The sequence below is a fragment of the Cicer arietinum genome, chromosome 6, assembly GCF_000331145.2.
Source record: "Cicer arietinum cultivar CDC Frontier isolate Library 1 chromosome 6, Cicar.CDCFrontier_v2.0, whole genome shotgun sequence".
Taxonomy (NCBI): Eukaryota; Viridiplantae; Streptophyta; class Magnoliopsida; order Fabales; family Fabaceae; genus Cicer; species Cicer arietinum.
In genome coordinates, this window is record NC_021165.2 from 64398685 (window position 1) to 64414285 (window position 15601).

Below are 15601 nucleotides of genomic sequence, written 5' to 3' on the forward strand. Positions count from 1 at the left end.
CTACATTTTTGTATTTTGGTGTCTCTTCCTTGCATACATATTTTTTTTTAAATAAAAATTAAATAAATTTTATTTAAAATATTAATGTATCTAATTAAAAATAAAAATTAAATATATTACTTTTTTTAATTTTTCTTTATATTTATATTTATTTCAAAGTAGCATATACTAACTAATTAAATTGTTGTTTAAAGAAAAACCTAACTAATTAAGTTGCAGCAAAGGCTATGAGCAGGTTAAAAATGTGGAGTACATGATTATGATTCTAATGGTATAGATGAGAGGTAATAAGTTTGATCCCTTAACAACCCTACAAGACATTCATTCCAATATTAGTTTTTCACATCCAAACATGCGATTAGTAGAAGGGATGGATCCAGAACTATATCATGCTAGCGGCAAAAAATAAATAATAATACATAAAAATGTTAAACTTATACTTTATAAAAGTTAGACTTATTCTATATAGAAAATTGGGCACGTTTCACCTTCGTAGGCCTCCTTACACCACACCGATTTTGGATAAAATGTAATAAATGCAGTCAAATAAATAATTAGATAAAATAATTATATATATTAAAACTAATTTAATGAAATTCGATAGAAATAAAGAAAATATTATAAATGGAAATTTTGGTTATACTATGCCGAAAACAATCCTAGTACTAATGAATGAATTTTTAACACTAAACGAAAAAGAACAATTTCTTATTAATGTTAAAGATCGCTAGAATAAAACTAAAACAATAAAACAATTTGTAATTCTACGGCTAATTAATCTAAAAGCTTATTATTGTAACGAGAATATATTCATATTTTGTCGATCAAAACCAAATAAATTGGCTAAATTGTATCAAACAAATTGGCTAAATTGTATCAAACAAATTGGCTAAATTGTATTTCTTTTTTAATGAATTTTATAGAAAATTGTACTTTTATTTTACAAGTTTTATAGGAAATGTTTTTTCCATTCATTTGAAATGTCCATACTTGATTGAATCTCAAAGTCGCATTGTTGTTCTTGGCACAACTCCTTGTCTCTAAATGCAACATGCGAGTTTTGCGGTACATTGCACAATATAGTTGTATCTAATTTAATTATGAGTCAGCACATTGCAACCAGACTTAGCGTAATGTGTTAGCACTCGTTTTTATACCACTAAAATCAAAAATTATTATTTTATTAGAGTTCTGATTTTTGGAAGAAGGAGACAATTCCGTCTTAAAGAAATCTTTGTACAATTTTTATGTCTAAATTTCTTCTTTCTTTGTATTATTTATCAAACAGTATGAGTATTTAATTTATTTATTGACGAAGGATTAGATGAACCTTCTTGAGTTTATGTAATTTTGATTTTATTATGTTATTTATGCAATTAAAATACTTTTGATTATTCATATATTTGATTATCCATTAAAACATTTTTTATTATTCATATATTTTGGCTTTCATATGTTTTGATTATTTAATGCTCTTAACTTTTATTTGTGCTCGATCACCGTATAATGGAATATATGAATCATTTCGTTAATGAGAAATATGTTATGATAATTGAAACCAAAATATATGTCTATGTTTCAATATTATTATAGAAATATAAAATATTTACACGTGTCTAAGAAATTAACGTTTGTACATGTTTTGAGTAATAAGTCTCATCACCTAAGGAATTAGGGTTTGTTGTTGTAAAACAAGGATTATGAGCCAAATAATTGGTCTTAGTCTAGTTTGTTAATTTGACATAATCAAATAAGTTAGATTTTTTTTGATGAATTATCAAATAAGTTAGATTGTTAAAATAGTAAATCAATAATTACATAGTGAAAAGAAGATGATTCAAATTCTCTAATTATTTTTCTATATTTAATTACATTCATTTGAAATTATAAACTATTTATAAATTTTTTGTTACGTAAGTGTTTATAACTTTGTTCTATAATTAAATTAATTACAATCTCCATAAAAACAATTTTTATTTATCAGTGTTATTACTTGAACGATTTAGTACAATTACCAAATAGTTGGGAGTATAATGTTTACTTTAGTGTTTTTATCATAACAAAATAATATATATATATATATATATATATATATATATATATATATATATATATATATATAACAAGATAATAGTCTATCCATTAACAATTATTTTATGCAGTGAAAATATTCAGCAAAACAGAATCAAAAAAAGTTAAAAAATTATTTAAAATCATCCTAAATATCAGAAAATAGTAATTAGTTGAACGTATAAGTCAAAACAATATCTACACTTCAACATTTTAAAATAACTTTAGATACAAGTAAAATATCATAGGATAAATAAACAAGAGCCAATTTACAAAAAGTTTGAGGTTACATCAAAGATTGAATATGCCTTAGGAGTATGAAATATTAATCCATCCAAATAAGTAGTAAAGAGGGGTACTTAGCCCCAATGAGTGGGGTCCCTAATGGTTGATACCTGACGGGGGAGGAACCATAGAGACTCGTGGATGCCAACTTTGTTTAAACCGTGTGGACTCCATTAAATCAAATAAATTATTAAGATTAGGGGAAAAAAACAAATTAATTAAAAAATGATTCATGACCAACCAATATTTCTATTTAAAGTCTTTAGGTGGGTCGTCAATTCCATCACCAATCATATCATGTTTTGCTGATCTTTGGAATCCCAAGCAGTCGTCAACACAAAAAATGGGTCCCGGGTCATATGGACCCTCACTCTATGTGAGAGCTAAATTTTAATTTTTAGGTGTACAACTTTTTTAATATATACAAGATTAATATATAATATACGTGAAAGTCTAAAATAAAATTTTAAAATTTTAATTAAATATTATTAAATTAATTTAATTGATATTATATAATTTTTTTAATTGATTTAGTATTATTAAGATAATATTAAATTTTAAAAAAATTATATATTTTAATTTTAAAAATATTAAAATTTTGAGATCTTTTGATTAAGTAAATTTTTTTTGAAGTCTTTTAATTAAGTAAAAATTTTATTTTTTATAAATTTAAATTTTTTATTAGAATTAATATATTAAATATGATCAACATTAATTTTTAATATATTTAATTTCATTCATTTTCAAAATGAAATATATATGTAAGAACATTTATTATTAGAGAAATGCTAAATAGTAAGAAAGTAAAAGTAACAGAAAAAATGTGAAATTTTAAACTTGATTTCTTTTCTACTTTCACTCTCATGTTCTCCACCACTACATAGTATAATTCTTTGATCAATATTTCATAATTTAATAACTCTTCATTTTTGTGTTTTTTCAAAATTTGTACTAAATAGCAAACTTTTATTATTAATATTCATAATGTCGCGTGACCCACTTTGTATATCCAAACCTTCCAAATCCAATAATCCCCAAAACTAAAACAGTGAACGTGTTGCCTCGGAATGTGTGGCATTCATTCCTTTAATGGTCACGACACTTGTTTCTTTTTTGGTTTTATTTTATGTTTGATTTTTTATTTAGTTGATTCATAAAAATAATTTTTTTTATTTTATTTGTTTTTAATTTTGATTTTAAAATTTTGGTTAAACTTGTTCTGGGTGATTAAACTTTTAACCATTTTCAATGCAAATCTATACCCACTTCCAAGAAAGTAAAAGACCAATATCTTCACATGCATCAACTAAACTAAACATAGAGGTGTCCTTCATTTCAATTGTAACTAGTATAAGGCATAAATGTTACATTTCACTTTTGAAAGAGTTAAAGGTTTTTTGGTATTAAGTTATAGTGTAAGTGGTTAGTGATATATTAACAACAAATTGGTTAATTGTTAAATATATAAGCGAAATGATTTAAATATCTAATATTTTAAGATCTTTGATGGAAATATAGTGTTAAAATATTTTGTTATTCTGAAGTAATTCACTAATTTAATATATAATTCAAATGATATTTCAATCCAAACCATTAGATTACTCTTTTGCAAACTCAAGCTTGAGATTTGATATCTTGATGGTGAACTTTCAATAAATAATCACCAAGATTATAGTTGTATTTAAAAGTGGTGGGGGAATAGACATGAAAATTCAGGTGAAATCTAGTAAAATAAAGTTATCCATAATAAGGACAAGGATCTAGAGCTTTGAAAAAATTGTACTCCTACCATTTTAGTTTGAGTTAATAATAATAATAATATATTATAATAGAATTAATAATAAATATATACTAATAGAATGCACATCATTGTCTCAAAAGGAAAGGATTACCACTGTGATTAATTACTCATAAAAATAGAAAGAAAAAAAAGCAAAGAGGAGGGGCCCACGCGGTTTCTCCATAAATAAAGGTTAAGATTCCTGGAAGAACATGGATGATGCTACTCACACAAATCACCAAATATTTTGTGGTATTATTGACTATATATCTCTTATGTCACATGGTTGCACAATTTCGATTTGGTGAGAAATCACTTGTCAAGAAAAAGTTCGCATGGCTTTAAGACCTTAAAGCTGAAAATCATTTCTCGTGTCGTTATCTTTAATTTAACCTTTTTTATTTTATTTTATTTTGGGTCCAACTTCTTTATTGTAAAATAATAATAACTCTCACTTGGATTGGACTCTTGGATTGAAACTTGATGGGCTTGGATTTCTTGTTTGCAAGTGGAGAAATGAACCATGCACTCTTCTATTTTAACTTTTTACCCCTCATCTCAAATAAAACTATTATTTTGTCCTTTAAAAAATTTACCATTTTATTATTTATCCTATTTTTTAAAACTTAAAAAATTAACATTATCATTTTAAAATTTTAAAATTTTTGAAATATATAAAATTGAGTTTTTTTTTACATTTCCGAAACTTTTGATAAATCTGAAACTTTTTGAAATGTATTTTTTCAGAATTGATCAAAAATTTCGAAACTTAATTGAAAGTTTCTAAACATAATTTTCCAACTTTTATAAAAACTGTCGAAACTTTTGAACAAGTTGAAATCTTCGAAACATAATTTTTCAAATTTTTGAAGGTTTTCATTAATTCAAAACTTTCGAAGCATAAATTTCCAGAAAACGTCAAAATATTCGAATTTTTCGAAATAGAAAATTCCAAAATTTTTGAAACTTTCGAAATAGAAAATTCCAGAATTTTCGAAACTTTCGAACAATTCAAAACTTTTGAAATAGGAAAATTTCGAAACGTTTGATATATTTTAAAATTTCGAATTTTTCAAAATTTTCGTATATTTTAAAATTTTGTTAAGTTAAAAGGATAAAATTGGATTTTTATATAAATTAAGAGGTGACAGGTTTAAGTGATGGAAGTGAAACTTCAACAAGCATTGAGAAAAAAAAAATGGGAAGCTACTTTTCATCCCTTCGTTTATAAAAAGCAAAATATATCATTCAATCATTTAATTAATAACATTAAATTAGTCTTTTAATTTTTTTTCATACATAGTTACTTTTATTCGCATTATGTGTGCTTCAATTTTTATGCATTCTCTTACAAACTATACAAATTTTTATACTACTGACGTGATATGAATGAAGTTGATCTCTTCTTTTAAGAAATTGAGTTTTTAGTATCAGTTGATTGTTGAATTATGACTTTAATAAATATGGTTGATGATTTTCTTTTGTTGATTTCCACCATGATGGATATTTTATGGAAAAAAATGACATCTACTTTGAAAATGTCTCAAATTGGAAATAAGATGATTTTGAAAATGTATCAAATTGGAAATAGGATAATGACATGTAATTATCCTGAATCATGCACACCAATGACATTACATATGTTTGTGTATTTTTATAGCATAATGTGTTGAAAAGAATAACGAACGGTATACACATAACATAACATAATGTGACTTAAATGATCTCATCCAAAAAAAACTTAAAACACTTATCTAATACAATTAAATAACATAAATGATTATGAGATGTATTTGGCTTAACATAAATGATTATGAGATGTATTTGGCTTGATCTTCTAAAAGCTTAAAATCAGATAAAAAGATTGAAATCTAACTCTGAAATGCAGCAACGTTAAAGTATTTGTGATTTACGGTAAAAATTGAAAAACATAAAACCCAAATAGAAACAAAAATTGTATCAGTTATTGACACTAATTCCTGACCCCAAAAATTATCACTCTTCAAATTGGTGATTCATTGGACATGTATGTTCCAACTAACAGTTAGAGTAACGAAGTATCGTATATAATTAGACTATGAAGGGGCATACACTTAATTAATGATAACTTAACAAACGAAGGACATAGGTTACAATATAGGATACATACAACACATATAAATCAACATGAACTTATGATACAAAATGATAAATGATTGAAGGAAGATTATAGTCCTATATTTGATTTATATTATCCTTCTCATCTTGACATTTAGAGGAATCTCTTTGTAAGATGGAACCTTCTCAACTGCCCTTCGCAAGGGTCTTCCAAAAGAATACCTTGGAGCTTCATTTCTTAAACCAGAGTTTTCTCCTCTTTCGGTTTTTACAACTGCAAAACTCAGCTTGTTGGGTCTAGATTGAGTGAGAGCATATTGAGCATCCTCTATCTCGAACAAATTTTCTAGAGGTTCATGTTCATGGGTTTTAAAGGTAGCAGAATGTCTCCTCAAACGCCTCCTGTGTACCAACAAAATAGAGGAACTTATCACATTGACAAATTTTCATATTGAATTATTATTTTGGAACTTTGGAATCTCATCGATGTAACTAATTTCAGGCACTTATTGGAACTACTCCAAATTTAGACCAAATACATACTTTTTTACTTGTATTTTGTTACTTGGTGAGTATAATTAAATGCTTCGTTTAATGAACTAAGATATCTAATGTGTATGAGAATTTATGTAACATTGACTCACGTGACCGATGTCTGACATGTGATGTCAGAAATTGATGTGACAACGACACACGTATATTCATCGCCTTCAATTTCTTAAATCATAATCGGTGTCTATGGGACAATGTTATTTCTAGAGTTTGTGTATATGTCATTGCTTCATAGGTAAGAACAAACCTATTGTCTTTAACCTTTTCTTTGCTTGTATTCTTTGTGGAAGCAATAGAAGAACCAGTAGCTGCAATGTTCCATAACAAAGTTAAACATAATTAAGAAGAAAATGTCAATGAAGAAGGTAAGTCCTAGCACTTACATCTATTCCTTATGCGTCTTCTGTTCAAACAATTCTGTTTTTCATCGTTGCTAGTTTCAGGGGATGGCTGCGCTTCATTTTCATCTCCTTCCTTGAGCCAATCAAAATATACAACAAAGAAAGAATGAGGAACACCATTCATCAATCCCTTCAATATGACAAAAATAAGTGAAGGGTTTATCAGGCACCTGTAACTGTGATAACGCCTTCCTTTCTGGGTCAATCTCCACTTTTTCCTGCAAAAATGGTTAGTTAGACCATTGTTTTAAGCCAATGAATTTGGATATTTTACTCAGTCTAAAATGGTTACTAGGCCTTTTCTACATATAATGAGGTCTCTTATTTATTAACAGAAAATACTGAAGAAAGGAATAACAATGAAAAGGCCATGGAAAAACTTAATTAGAACATAAAAACAAACCATTTGAAGATGCCTTAAAAAGCAACACTCGTCAATTGAGGGCAAACACATTCACAATGGCTATTGAATCATAATTTAAAATAATTTGGCGGTCAATCATTCCATAAAGATGGGGAAAAAGATATACTATAAGTACTTGACATTTCCATGCAGCAATAAAAAAAGGATATGAATATACATTTTTTTTCCCAACTTCTTACACATAAGACATTGACACCCTACTATTCAATATAAGTGATTCTAGAAATATAAAATTAATTTTAACATGTTTAGATATTAACGGTTAGAATATTTTTGCTCAAAAATGATATTGGTTTTTATTTCTAAATGAAATTTTTGTCACAAATAACTAAACACATAAGTAACCAAGAATCAGGCTTAGAAGAACAACCTGCATGTTCAAGGTCTTTCCATTAATCAAAGCAGCTCTCCACAAAATTTCATGCTGCAGTGTTTTTATCTGAAACACAAGTACCATCAAATTCAAACTTTTTTTAAAAAAGCCTTTACTAATACAAACATTTTGAGTTCAAGAGGAAAAAAAATGTGAAGTTGGAGGAATGAACTCACTTTATCTCTCCCCAAGTTAAGTTCCTGCAAAATTAACCACAAGAAATTCAAATCACCACACTCAATTAACCATAAGAAATTCAAATTTAGTTCATTAATCATCAATTCAGTTGAGTGTTTATTATTGAATAATAATGAGTAATTCAGTAATTTGCTATGAATTATGCAAATGTATGATAAACTACTAACCGCTAACATGAGGCTATTGTTCTGAGCAAGATTCCAGTTTTGCATTTGAAGCTTCTTAACATCAGCTCTCAGCCTCTGCACCTCACTTCCATTCCTTTCTATCATTTTACTGTTCAATACTAAATCAAGGAAGATAAAAAATACACTTTCGAATTTCTCCCACAAAAAAAAAATCAAATGAATCAATTTTCACTTTTGATTGTAGAAATTAAAATTATTGATGTTTGATTATTATTAGGAGTAAATGAGAGGATACTTTCTGTCTGCAAGAAGTTGAATTAAATTCGCTCTTTCCTGCAACAGAAAAATGAGAAATTAAAAAAAAAAAAAAAAAAAAAAAAAAAAAGAAGAAAAAAAAAAAAAAAAAAAAAAAAAAAAAAAAAAAAAAAAAAAAAAAAAAAAAAAAAAAAAAAAAGAAGATGAAAAATAATAAAAATAAAAAGAGTAGTGTTAATGTACCTTTAGGAGTTGTTGGATGCAATTGTTACTGTTAACGGAGGGGTGTGTATCGAGTGTGATATTATTATTGTTATGATGTTGTTGAGAGTGAGAATTAGTGATATCGGAAAGTTTTTTCCGCATTAAGCTTCCAATTGATTTAGTCGTCATTTTCTGATTATTATGATTCTCCGTTTGCATGCTCATACCGTTGTAATAAAACTTAGTTCAGAAGACACAGAGATATGAGTTGGTTTAGTTCAGTGTTGGATGGAAAGAGAATGAGTGTGGAGTAAGCAACACAAAAGAAAGGAAACAAAAAGAAAAGAAAAGAAAAGAAAAGGAAAATTACCGTTGTCTTTCGAACCTAATTTTCAAATATTTCAAACCCTTCCCAACAACCGTTTCAAATTAACGAGTCATATTAAAAAAGCGAGCCCCAACCTTTCACTTTCAATACTTTTTTTTGTTTTTGAATCAATACTTTTTTTTTATGATACTTTCTTTCATAAGTATAATGTGAAGTGTAAACTAATTTGAGTTTAATGATATGTCAATTTTAGGTTGACAATTGATCTCAAACCATTTCGTGGTTTTTTAATTATAGCGGTTATAGTTATTTAATGCAATAATAAAATTAATTACTCTTATTTATTTTCAGTATAAAACTAATTTATATTAGTCCATTTTCTCAACTAGTTTTATACCGTGAATGGTTTATAGTTATGAATAGTTGTATGCGTAAAATAGTTGACATTATATCTATTAAATCTTCATAAATATTATCTTTAGTTAAAAAAGTATTATCTTATTTTTATTTTATTTTTTGGGTACAATTATCTAATTTTATTTTTTATACATACCAAATAGATAGTTTATATCAATTCTAATATTTTAATTTTATATATCGTTAGTTAACTTGACTATTTTTTCCCTTAAACACTCATTCTTTTTTAATTTATTATGACATCATTTACTCAACTTTAATAAAATATATCTGTTATTGTTTTAATACAACTCACAAGTTTTTTATTATGAAAAACTTAGAGTGAAATAGTAGTATCTTAGTTAAATGTAGAGAAAACTTTAAAGTTGATTAAATATTTAGAAAGTGATTTAGATTAATCTCTCTAATGGTATTACAAAGATGAAACTCACGCGCCTAAAATTTATCTTTTTAATTCTATACTAAACCTTAAAATTCACATGTTTTTATTATTTCAATTAGTAAAATATTTATATATTAATGAAACCTTTTTTTAGTTGATTAAACTCCGGCTGCTAAAGTATTTGAAATCCGAGATTTAACTCCCGCAAAATAAACAACTCACTTTTAAATATATAGTGACTAGTATGAACCATCAATTATTAATTAATAAATCAAAGATAAATAATGTTAGAACGTCATAACAAATTATAAGTTTTTTAAAATAAAAATTCTTAATTTTCTCAACTTTTTCTCCTTATGAGGAGCCAAAATCTTGAAACCGCAATAGATAATGTCATTTTGTTTTTATTTTATATTAAAACTAGTAAAGATTATATGTGCGAAAATAACAGAAAACAAGTGTAAATTTCTGCTGTCTTATTAGGCATAAGACTTTGCTTCAAATAGAACGTTACGTTCTAATAAACCATAGCTTGCAAGTTGCCCAACATATAAATCCATTTTCAAATAAAAAATGAGATAATATCATAATGAATCTAAACACTAGTTAAATATCCAACGAGTAAGAATACAAGATGAGTCAAATGTGAGTACTTTCCTTCAAAATTCAGACCTTTCCTATTCTGATCCCTATTTCAAAATTAGGAGAATTTTCTTGAATACAAGTTGGTGGCACAAAAGAAACGAGGGAAAGCACAATTGGATTTTAACTTAAGATACACCTGGACCTAATGGACACAGACATGCCGGTGAATTCTTCTGCACGTATGCTGCTGTAACATGTTACAATTTATATCCTATGATGCTATGCAAGATATCTTGATTCGAGCCAAATCAACATATTTAGATGGAGAAATGTAGAAGATACGAAGCCTTATGACGAACCTGAAACAAAATTATAGATGTATGTCAAATTACACTGGAACCAAAATAACTGATTAAAGATAATAAATGATATTCCATTCACCTTCGACGCATAAGATCGTAGGTCGGTCGCAGAAATTAAGCTAGAACAATTTTTGAGAAAAGAACAGAACATCTCATAGATTACTGGATCATCTTCAACAAGTGAGCTGGACAAAACCCAATTCTCTGCCAAAACCAAGTGAATGTACATCTTGAAGAAATCACAACTTTTGTCTCTGAAGTTACTTGCATCAAGTGATTTGAGGATCACTTCTCCACTGCTGGCCTGAGGAAAAAAGGTCAATGTCACTTATTTAAAGAATTCATCTATAGACATAAACCAGCATTGCATCCTTAATATCAAAGAATATATCTATATATAGGGCACTCAGACAGGATTATATCTCTACTGCATAATACATTGAATTGAACTAACAAACATAGAAATATTAAGAATCTGTTTTGAAAATTTTTGAGCCCAATTGAATGTGAGAAAAATTACAACAAAAACAGCTAAAGCCGTTACTCACAAGATAGGGTTGACTACAGGGATCAAACGACATTATAATGTTCTTTCATGAATGTCTACGATAGATCATATAAATCTAAAGTTCTCTTGATGATTTGACCTATAGTTTCCTCGATCTCCACTCTACCTCTAAGTCTAACTATTGGACTATCCTTTACACTTTGCATGTGTCTGAATTACCAAAGATGAGACTATCTACGACGATTTCATTCTTATTCCTATTTTGTTTAATCACTCATCCGTCACAACATTTCATCTGTACAAAACTAAATTTAATTTCTTGTTGGCTATTAACCAACATTTAATTCCATACAACATTGCAAGTCTTTTAGCAATGAAAGCAGTACTTTTCTATCACAACAGAGGCATTTTAATAAGAGCTTATTACAAATATCAAGTGATGCAAAAGTTTCGTACTCTACAAAAAATAAACTTGATGGGAAGGGCAAGTATCATACTCCATTAAAACAATAAAGCAGGTTTTGATAGGCAATTGCGCTCCTAAGTTGCTTACAACGAGAACTAACTTCTGAAACACATTCAACAGTCTGGATGCAATTCAAATCCTCCGAAACTCTGCAAATCCAAGACAGCAAGAATAAGAGAAATGAAGCAATGATAGCTTGTGTACAAGATCTAAAAAATAAGTATCAACATACACTTCAGTATAAAGTTTACAGTACATAATACATTTAGCTACTAATTTCATTCAAAACTGTGTAAATAAACTTGAGAGTTGAGAATGTACAGAAATCTAGGTTACTGTCTGCAATTAAATCCTCTTAGGAGTTTTATCATTTCACTAATCCAGACACAAACATGCAGAAAAACTATAACCACAATATACATAAGCCTACTCTTAAGCTGCTACTCGATTGTGATTAACGATTGGCCAACAGACAAAAGTAACATTACTGACTGAAAACAGTTAATATACTGTAGCCAACATATAATAACAAGAACAAACAATAGAAGTAATAACCTGCAAGCAATGAATTTTGCTATGTTCTCACAACTTGAGCACCATTCTTGGTCAGTAAAGTAATCAACAGTTGCTTGCATGCAGTCGTTTAAAAGCATCGACAACCCCTGAAACCGACGATCTAGGAACATACATATAATAATTTCAACAATCTCTTCAGCTTCTACAGTAGAGAAGACAGCTTTTTTACTCCTGCAAATAGAATCAAGAGTTATTAGTTGCTAATAGCATACCTCCAACATGCTGAACTCAACCGGGGATGCAACTTTATAACTCAAATGATAACTAAAAAAAGACAAAAATGACAGATAAATCATTTAGGTTATCCTGGGTAAACTAGTTGTTATTGCATACCTTATCAGACAACAAGAAGTGACAAATCTGATCCAGGCTCTAATATTTTGAGGCGGACCTTCATTGTTAGAATCTAAATACAAAGGCATATATTGTTCTTAGAAGCACATTAATAGATATGGCAAGATACTTGCATTGCAATTGAAATGATGCAAACATCTCTAAATTAAGTGCAATCGAAAAAGAAATAAGAGATTTTAATGAAAAATTCATGATGAAATAGAATATATGAAAATATAGAAATATTTGTGTCTCTTAGTCATATCTCCTATGGAAAGAAAGTGTCTTCCACGATGCATAGATAAGCTAGAACAGATATACGACAGATACCTGAACTTTCACGCTCACCACTGGATGAAAACTTAAAGAGAAACCCGTAAGTGTCAAGAGCACTTCTCAAATCTGTGTACTCGGGAAACCAATCAATTTTGACAGAAAATTGATCAACCTGGTAAAGAATGACCATGAGTAATATCATTAGAGAATAAAAGCATTGATATAAACATGCAAAGTCATCATTTCTAATTCTACTGAAGGTACATTTCCCAAAGTTAACATAATAAACAGGTTTACCTCCCTTCTAGAAGAGAGAATTGCATGCCAAAAATTGCTGGAAGAATTTTGAAGATCTTCTTTCGATGAATATAACACTGAAATAACAAAGCAAAACAGAGGTATGACAATCATGATTTTATGCTCACAAATAATGACAATATAAACACGAAAGAAGCCGTGCTTTCACTTACTTGTGTTGAAGGCCCAAATAGCTACAGGTTTTTCAACATGACCAGAAAGAAAAGCTAATTTTGAAAGCCAACCATTGGTTAGTAACCCTTCAAGAAAGCTACCTCCTGAAAGAACACACAGCATCAACCGAGATAACGAATTACAAACAGATAAATCAGTTTCATCTGATAGCATGTTCAAGCAGTATCCAAATACAAAAATGGCTAAATTTAGTGTGCTGTTTTGCAATCCTAGGAACTTGGAAGAGATTGTTCATTCACTCTATGAATTGAAAAACGATAAATGACAACATTATAGCTTCAACAAACAAAACATTATAGTAACCTTTGTCTACAGCCAACTCCACCACAGAATTTAGTCTATTGTTAAAAAAAGATTGTATGAAGTTACAACTTCCAAGGTCAGGAGAGTCCAAAGGAGGAAAGGGTTTCTGCAGTACACATAATGAAAACATTACTAATCTAAAGTATACATATAATTAAGAGATAAAAACAACCATATATAGAAAACTACTGAGAATTTGATTTATTTATTATAAATGATGACCTGTTCTCCAAAAACTTTTACCCCCCAGAGTGAAATGTCATTTTCTTCTCCAAAAGCTTTCAACTGGATGAGAATGCATAAGTAATCAGTAACATACAGTATCGATTACAAAAATTAAAAACCTTCAAACCACTGAAACAAATGTCAAACACAATACTGATACATTGACACCAATGATAATTTGAGAAAATGAATGTGATTAAATGTAATCAAATGTGTCAGTATCAAACACCCTTTCAATTAGAAGTGTCACCGGAACGTACATAAAAACAAATTTAAGAACACAGGTAAATAGAAAGTAAATAGTATGCCTGATTATGACATTTCTCAACAATCCTAGTCAACCAAGCTTCCTTACGATCTTCATCATCGTATTTCCTCTTTTCCTTAGCCTTAGCCTTTTTCTTAGCCTTATTCTGCTTCTCTAAAAGCTTATCCTGTTCTTTGTAATGATCATTAAGTAGATCATCCAACCCAATAACTTTCTTCCTAGTTCACATAAATTTAATTACTTGTTAGAACCCATATAACAAAAAACAACACATTTTGCATAAAAGTTGGAATTGGGAAGGAAAAAAAACAAAAGTATAATAAAACCCTAAAAATCCAAAAAGGGAAAAATGGAAGAAAAAAATTGAAAGTTGAAAGGATTGTGGAAGGAATGAATGAATACCTTTTGTTGTTGATTGGAAGTGGTGAGAGAAGGTCGTCTTCAACCTCGAAATCCAAAGGATCGTCCATGAGTGTTGTTTATAGGTTTCCAAAGTAGAATAGTGTTTGAGAGAAGAGAGAAGAGAGAAAGCGCCAAAGGGATTTGTAAGCAAATATTTGGATTGATGGGCTCAAAAACAAACCAACCTATGTTGATGCTTCATTCGCTCTGTTTTTGGAGGGAAACTCTTCTCCGCATTCTTGTATCATTTTTTTTTTTACATTTTTCTTCATTATTATTCGGAAAATGAGTGGCTACTGATTATTATTCGGATAAAATCAACCAATTTTTCTTCATTTTTCTTCATTATCTTTTATTTCTCTTTTCATTATTTAATAGATGTTTTTAGAGCATTTATTAACACTTATCTTATAATTATATAGTAAAATGATAACATTAACGATTATTATAAATTTTCTGTGTAAAATTAGTTCACTATCATTCAATGCATAGCCTCTAACTCCCTATTCTTGTACAATTATGCTACTAATTCAGTTTGAATTACTTTTTCTAACAGAATCTCTTATTAGTTAAAAATAAAAAATGAACTCATAGAAAAAATAATAATCAAATGAAGTTTACTAAATTTAAGTTGGATTGACTCCAAACAATGATTTTTTTAATAAGTGTATTTTTATTTAGTTACCAAAACAACATATATAGAGAAAATTTAATTTTTGAATATTTTCAATATAAAAAGTTTTACACGATTGATAAATCATGCTCAATTATGTAGATAATTTTATAAATAATTATGACAAAAGAAAAATATTATTAATGATCTAATGATTGTGTTTGATTAAAAATGTAAATAATTTTTATACTAACAGTGTATATAAATTAAATTCATATGGTATATATATATATATATA

At 28.1% G+C, this 15601-nt stretch overlaps 2 protein-coding genes across 2 annotated transcripts; both read right to left on the bottom strand.

Moving 5' to 3' along the window:
* Positions 1-6115: 6115 nt before the first annotated feature.
* Positions 6116-9114, bottom strand: LOC101509330 (uncharacterized). The gene is made up of 9 exons (XM_004506010.4): positions 8807-9114; positions 8604-8641; positions 8348-8456; positions 8159-8182; positions 7980-8048; positions 7356-7403; positions 7168-7258; positions 7032-7092; positions 6116-6634 (listed from the first exon to the last, which is right to left on the bottom strand). The coding sequence occupies exons 1-9, from the start codon at positions 8990-8992 to the stop codon at positions 6361-6363; spliced, it is 900 nt and encodes a 299-aa protein (XP_004506067.1). The 5' UTR covers positions 8993-9114; the 3' UTR covers positions 6116-6360.
* A 1367-nt stretch (positions 9115-10481) lies between these two features.
* Positions 10482-14971, bottom strand: LOC101509010 (uncharacterized). The gene is made up of 12 exons (XM_004506009.4): positions 14691-14971; positions 14329-14506; positions 14018-14080; positions 13796-13901; positions 13471-13575; positions 13298-13374; positions 13055-13172; positions 12725-12797; positions 12371-12562; positions 11847-11964; positions 10921-11145; positions 10482-10838 (listed from the first exon to the last, which is right to left on the bottom strand). Exons 1-12 carry the CDS (start codon positions 14756-14758, stop codon positions 10797-10799), a joined length of 1365 nt encoding a protein of 454 aa, XP_004506066.1. The 5' UTR covers positions 14759-14971; the 3' UTR covers positions 10482-10796.
* Positions 14972-15601: the final 630 nt, after the last annotated feature.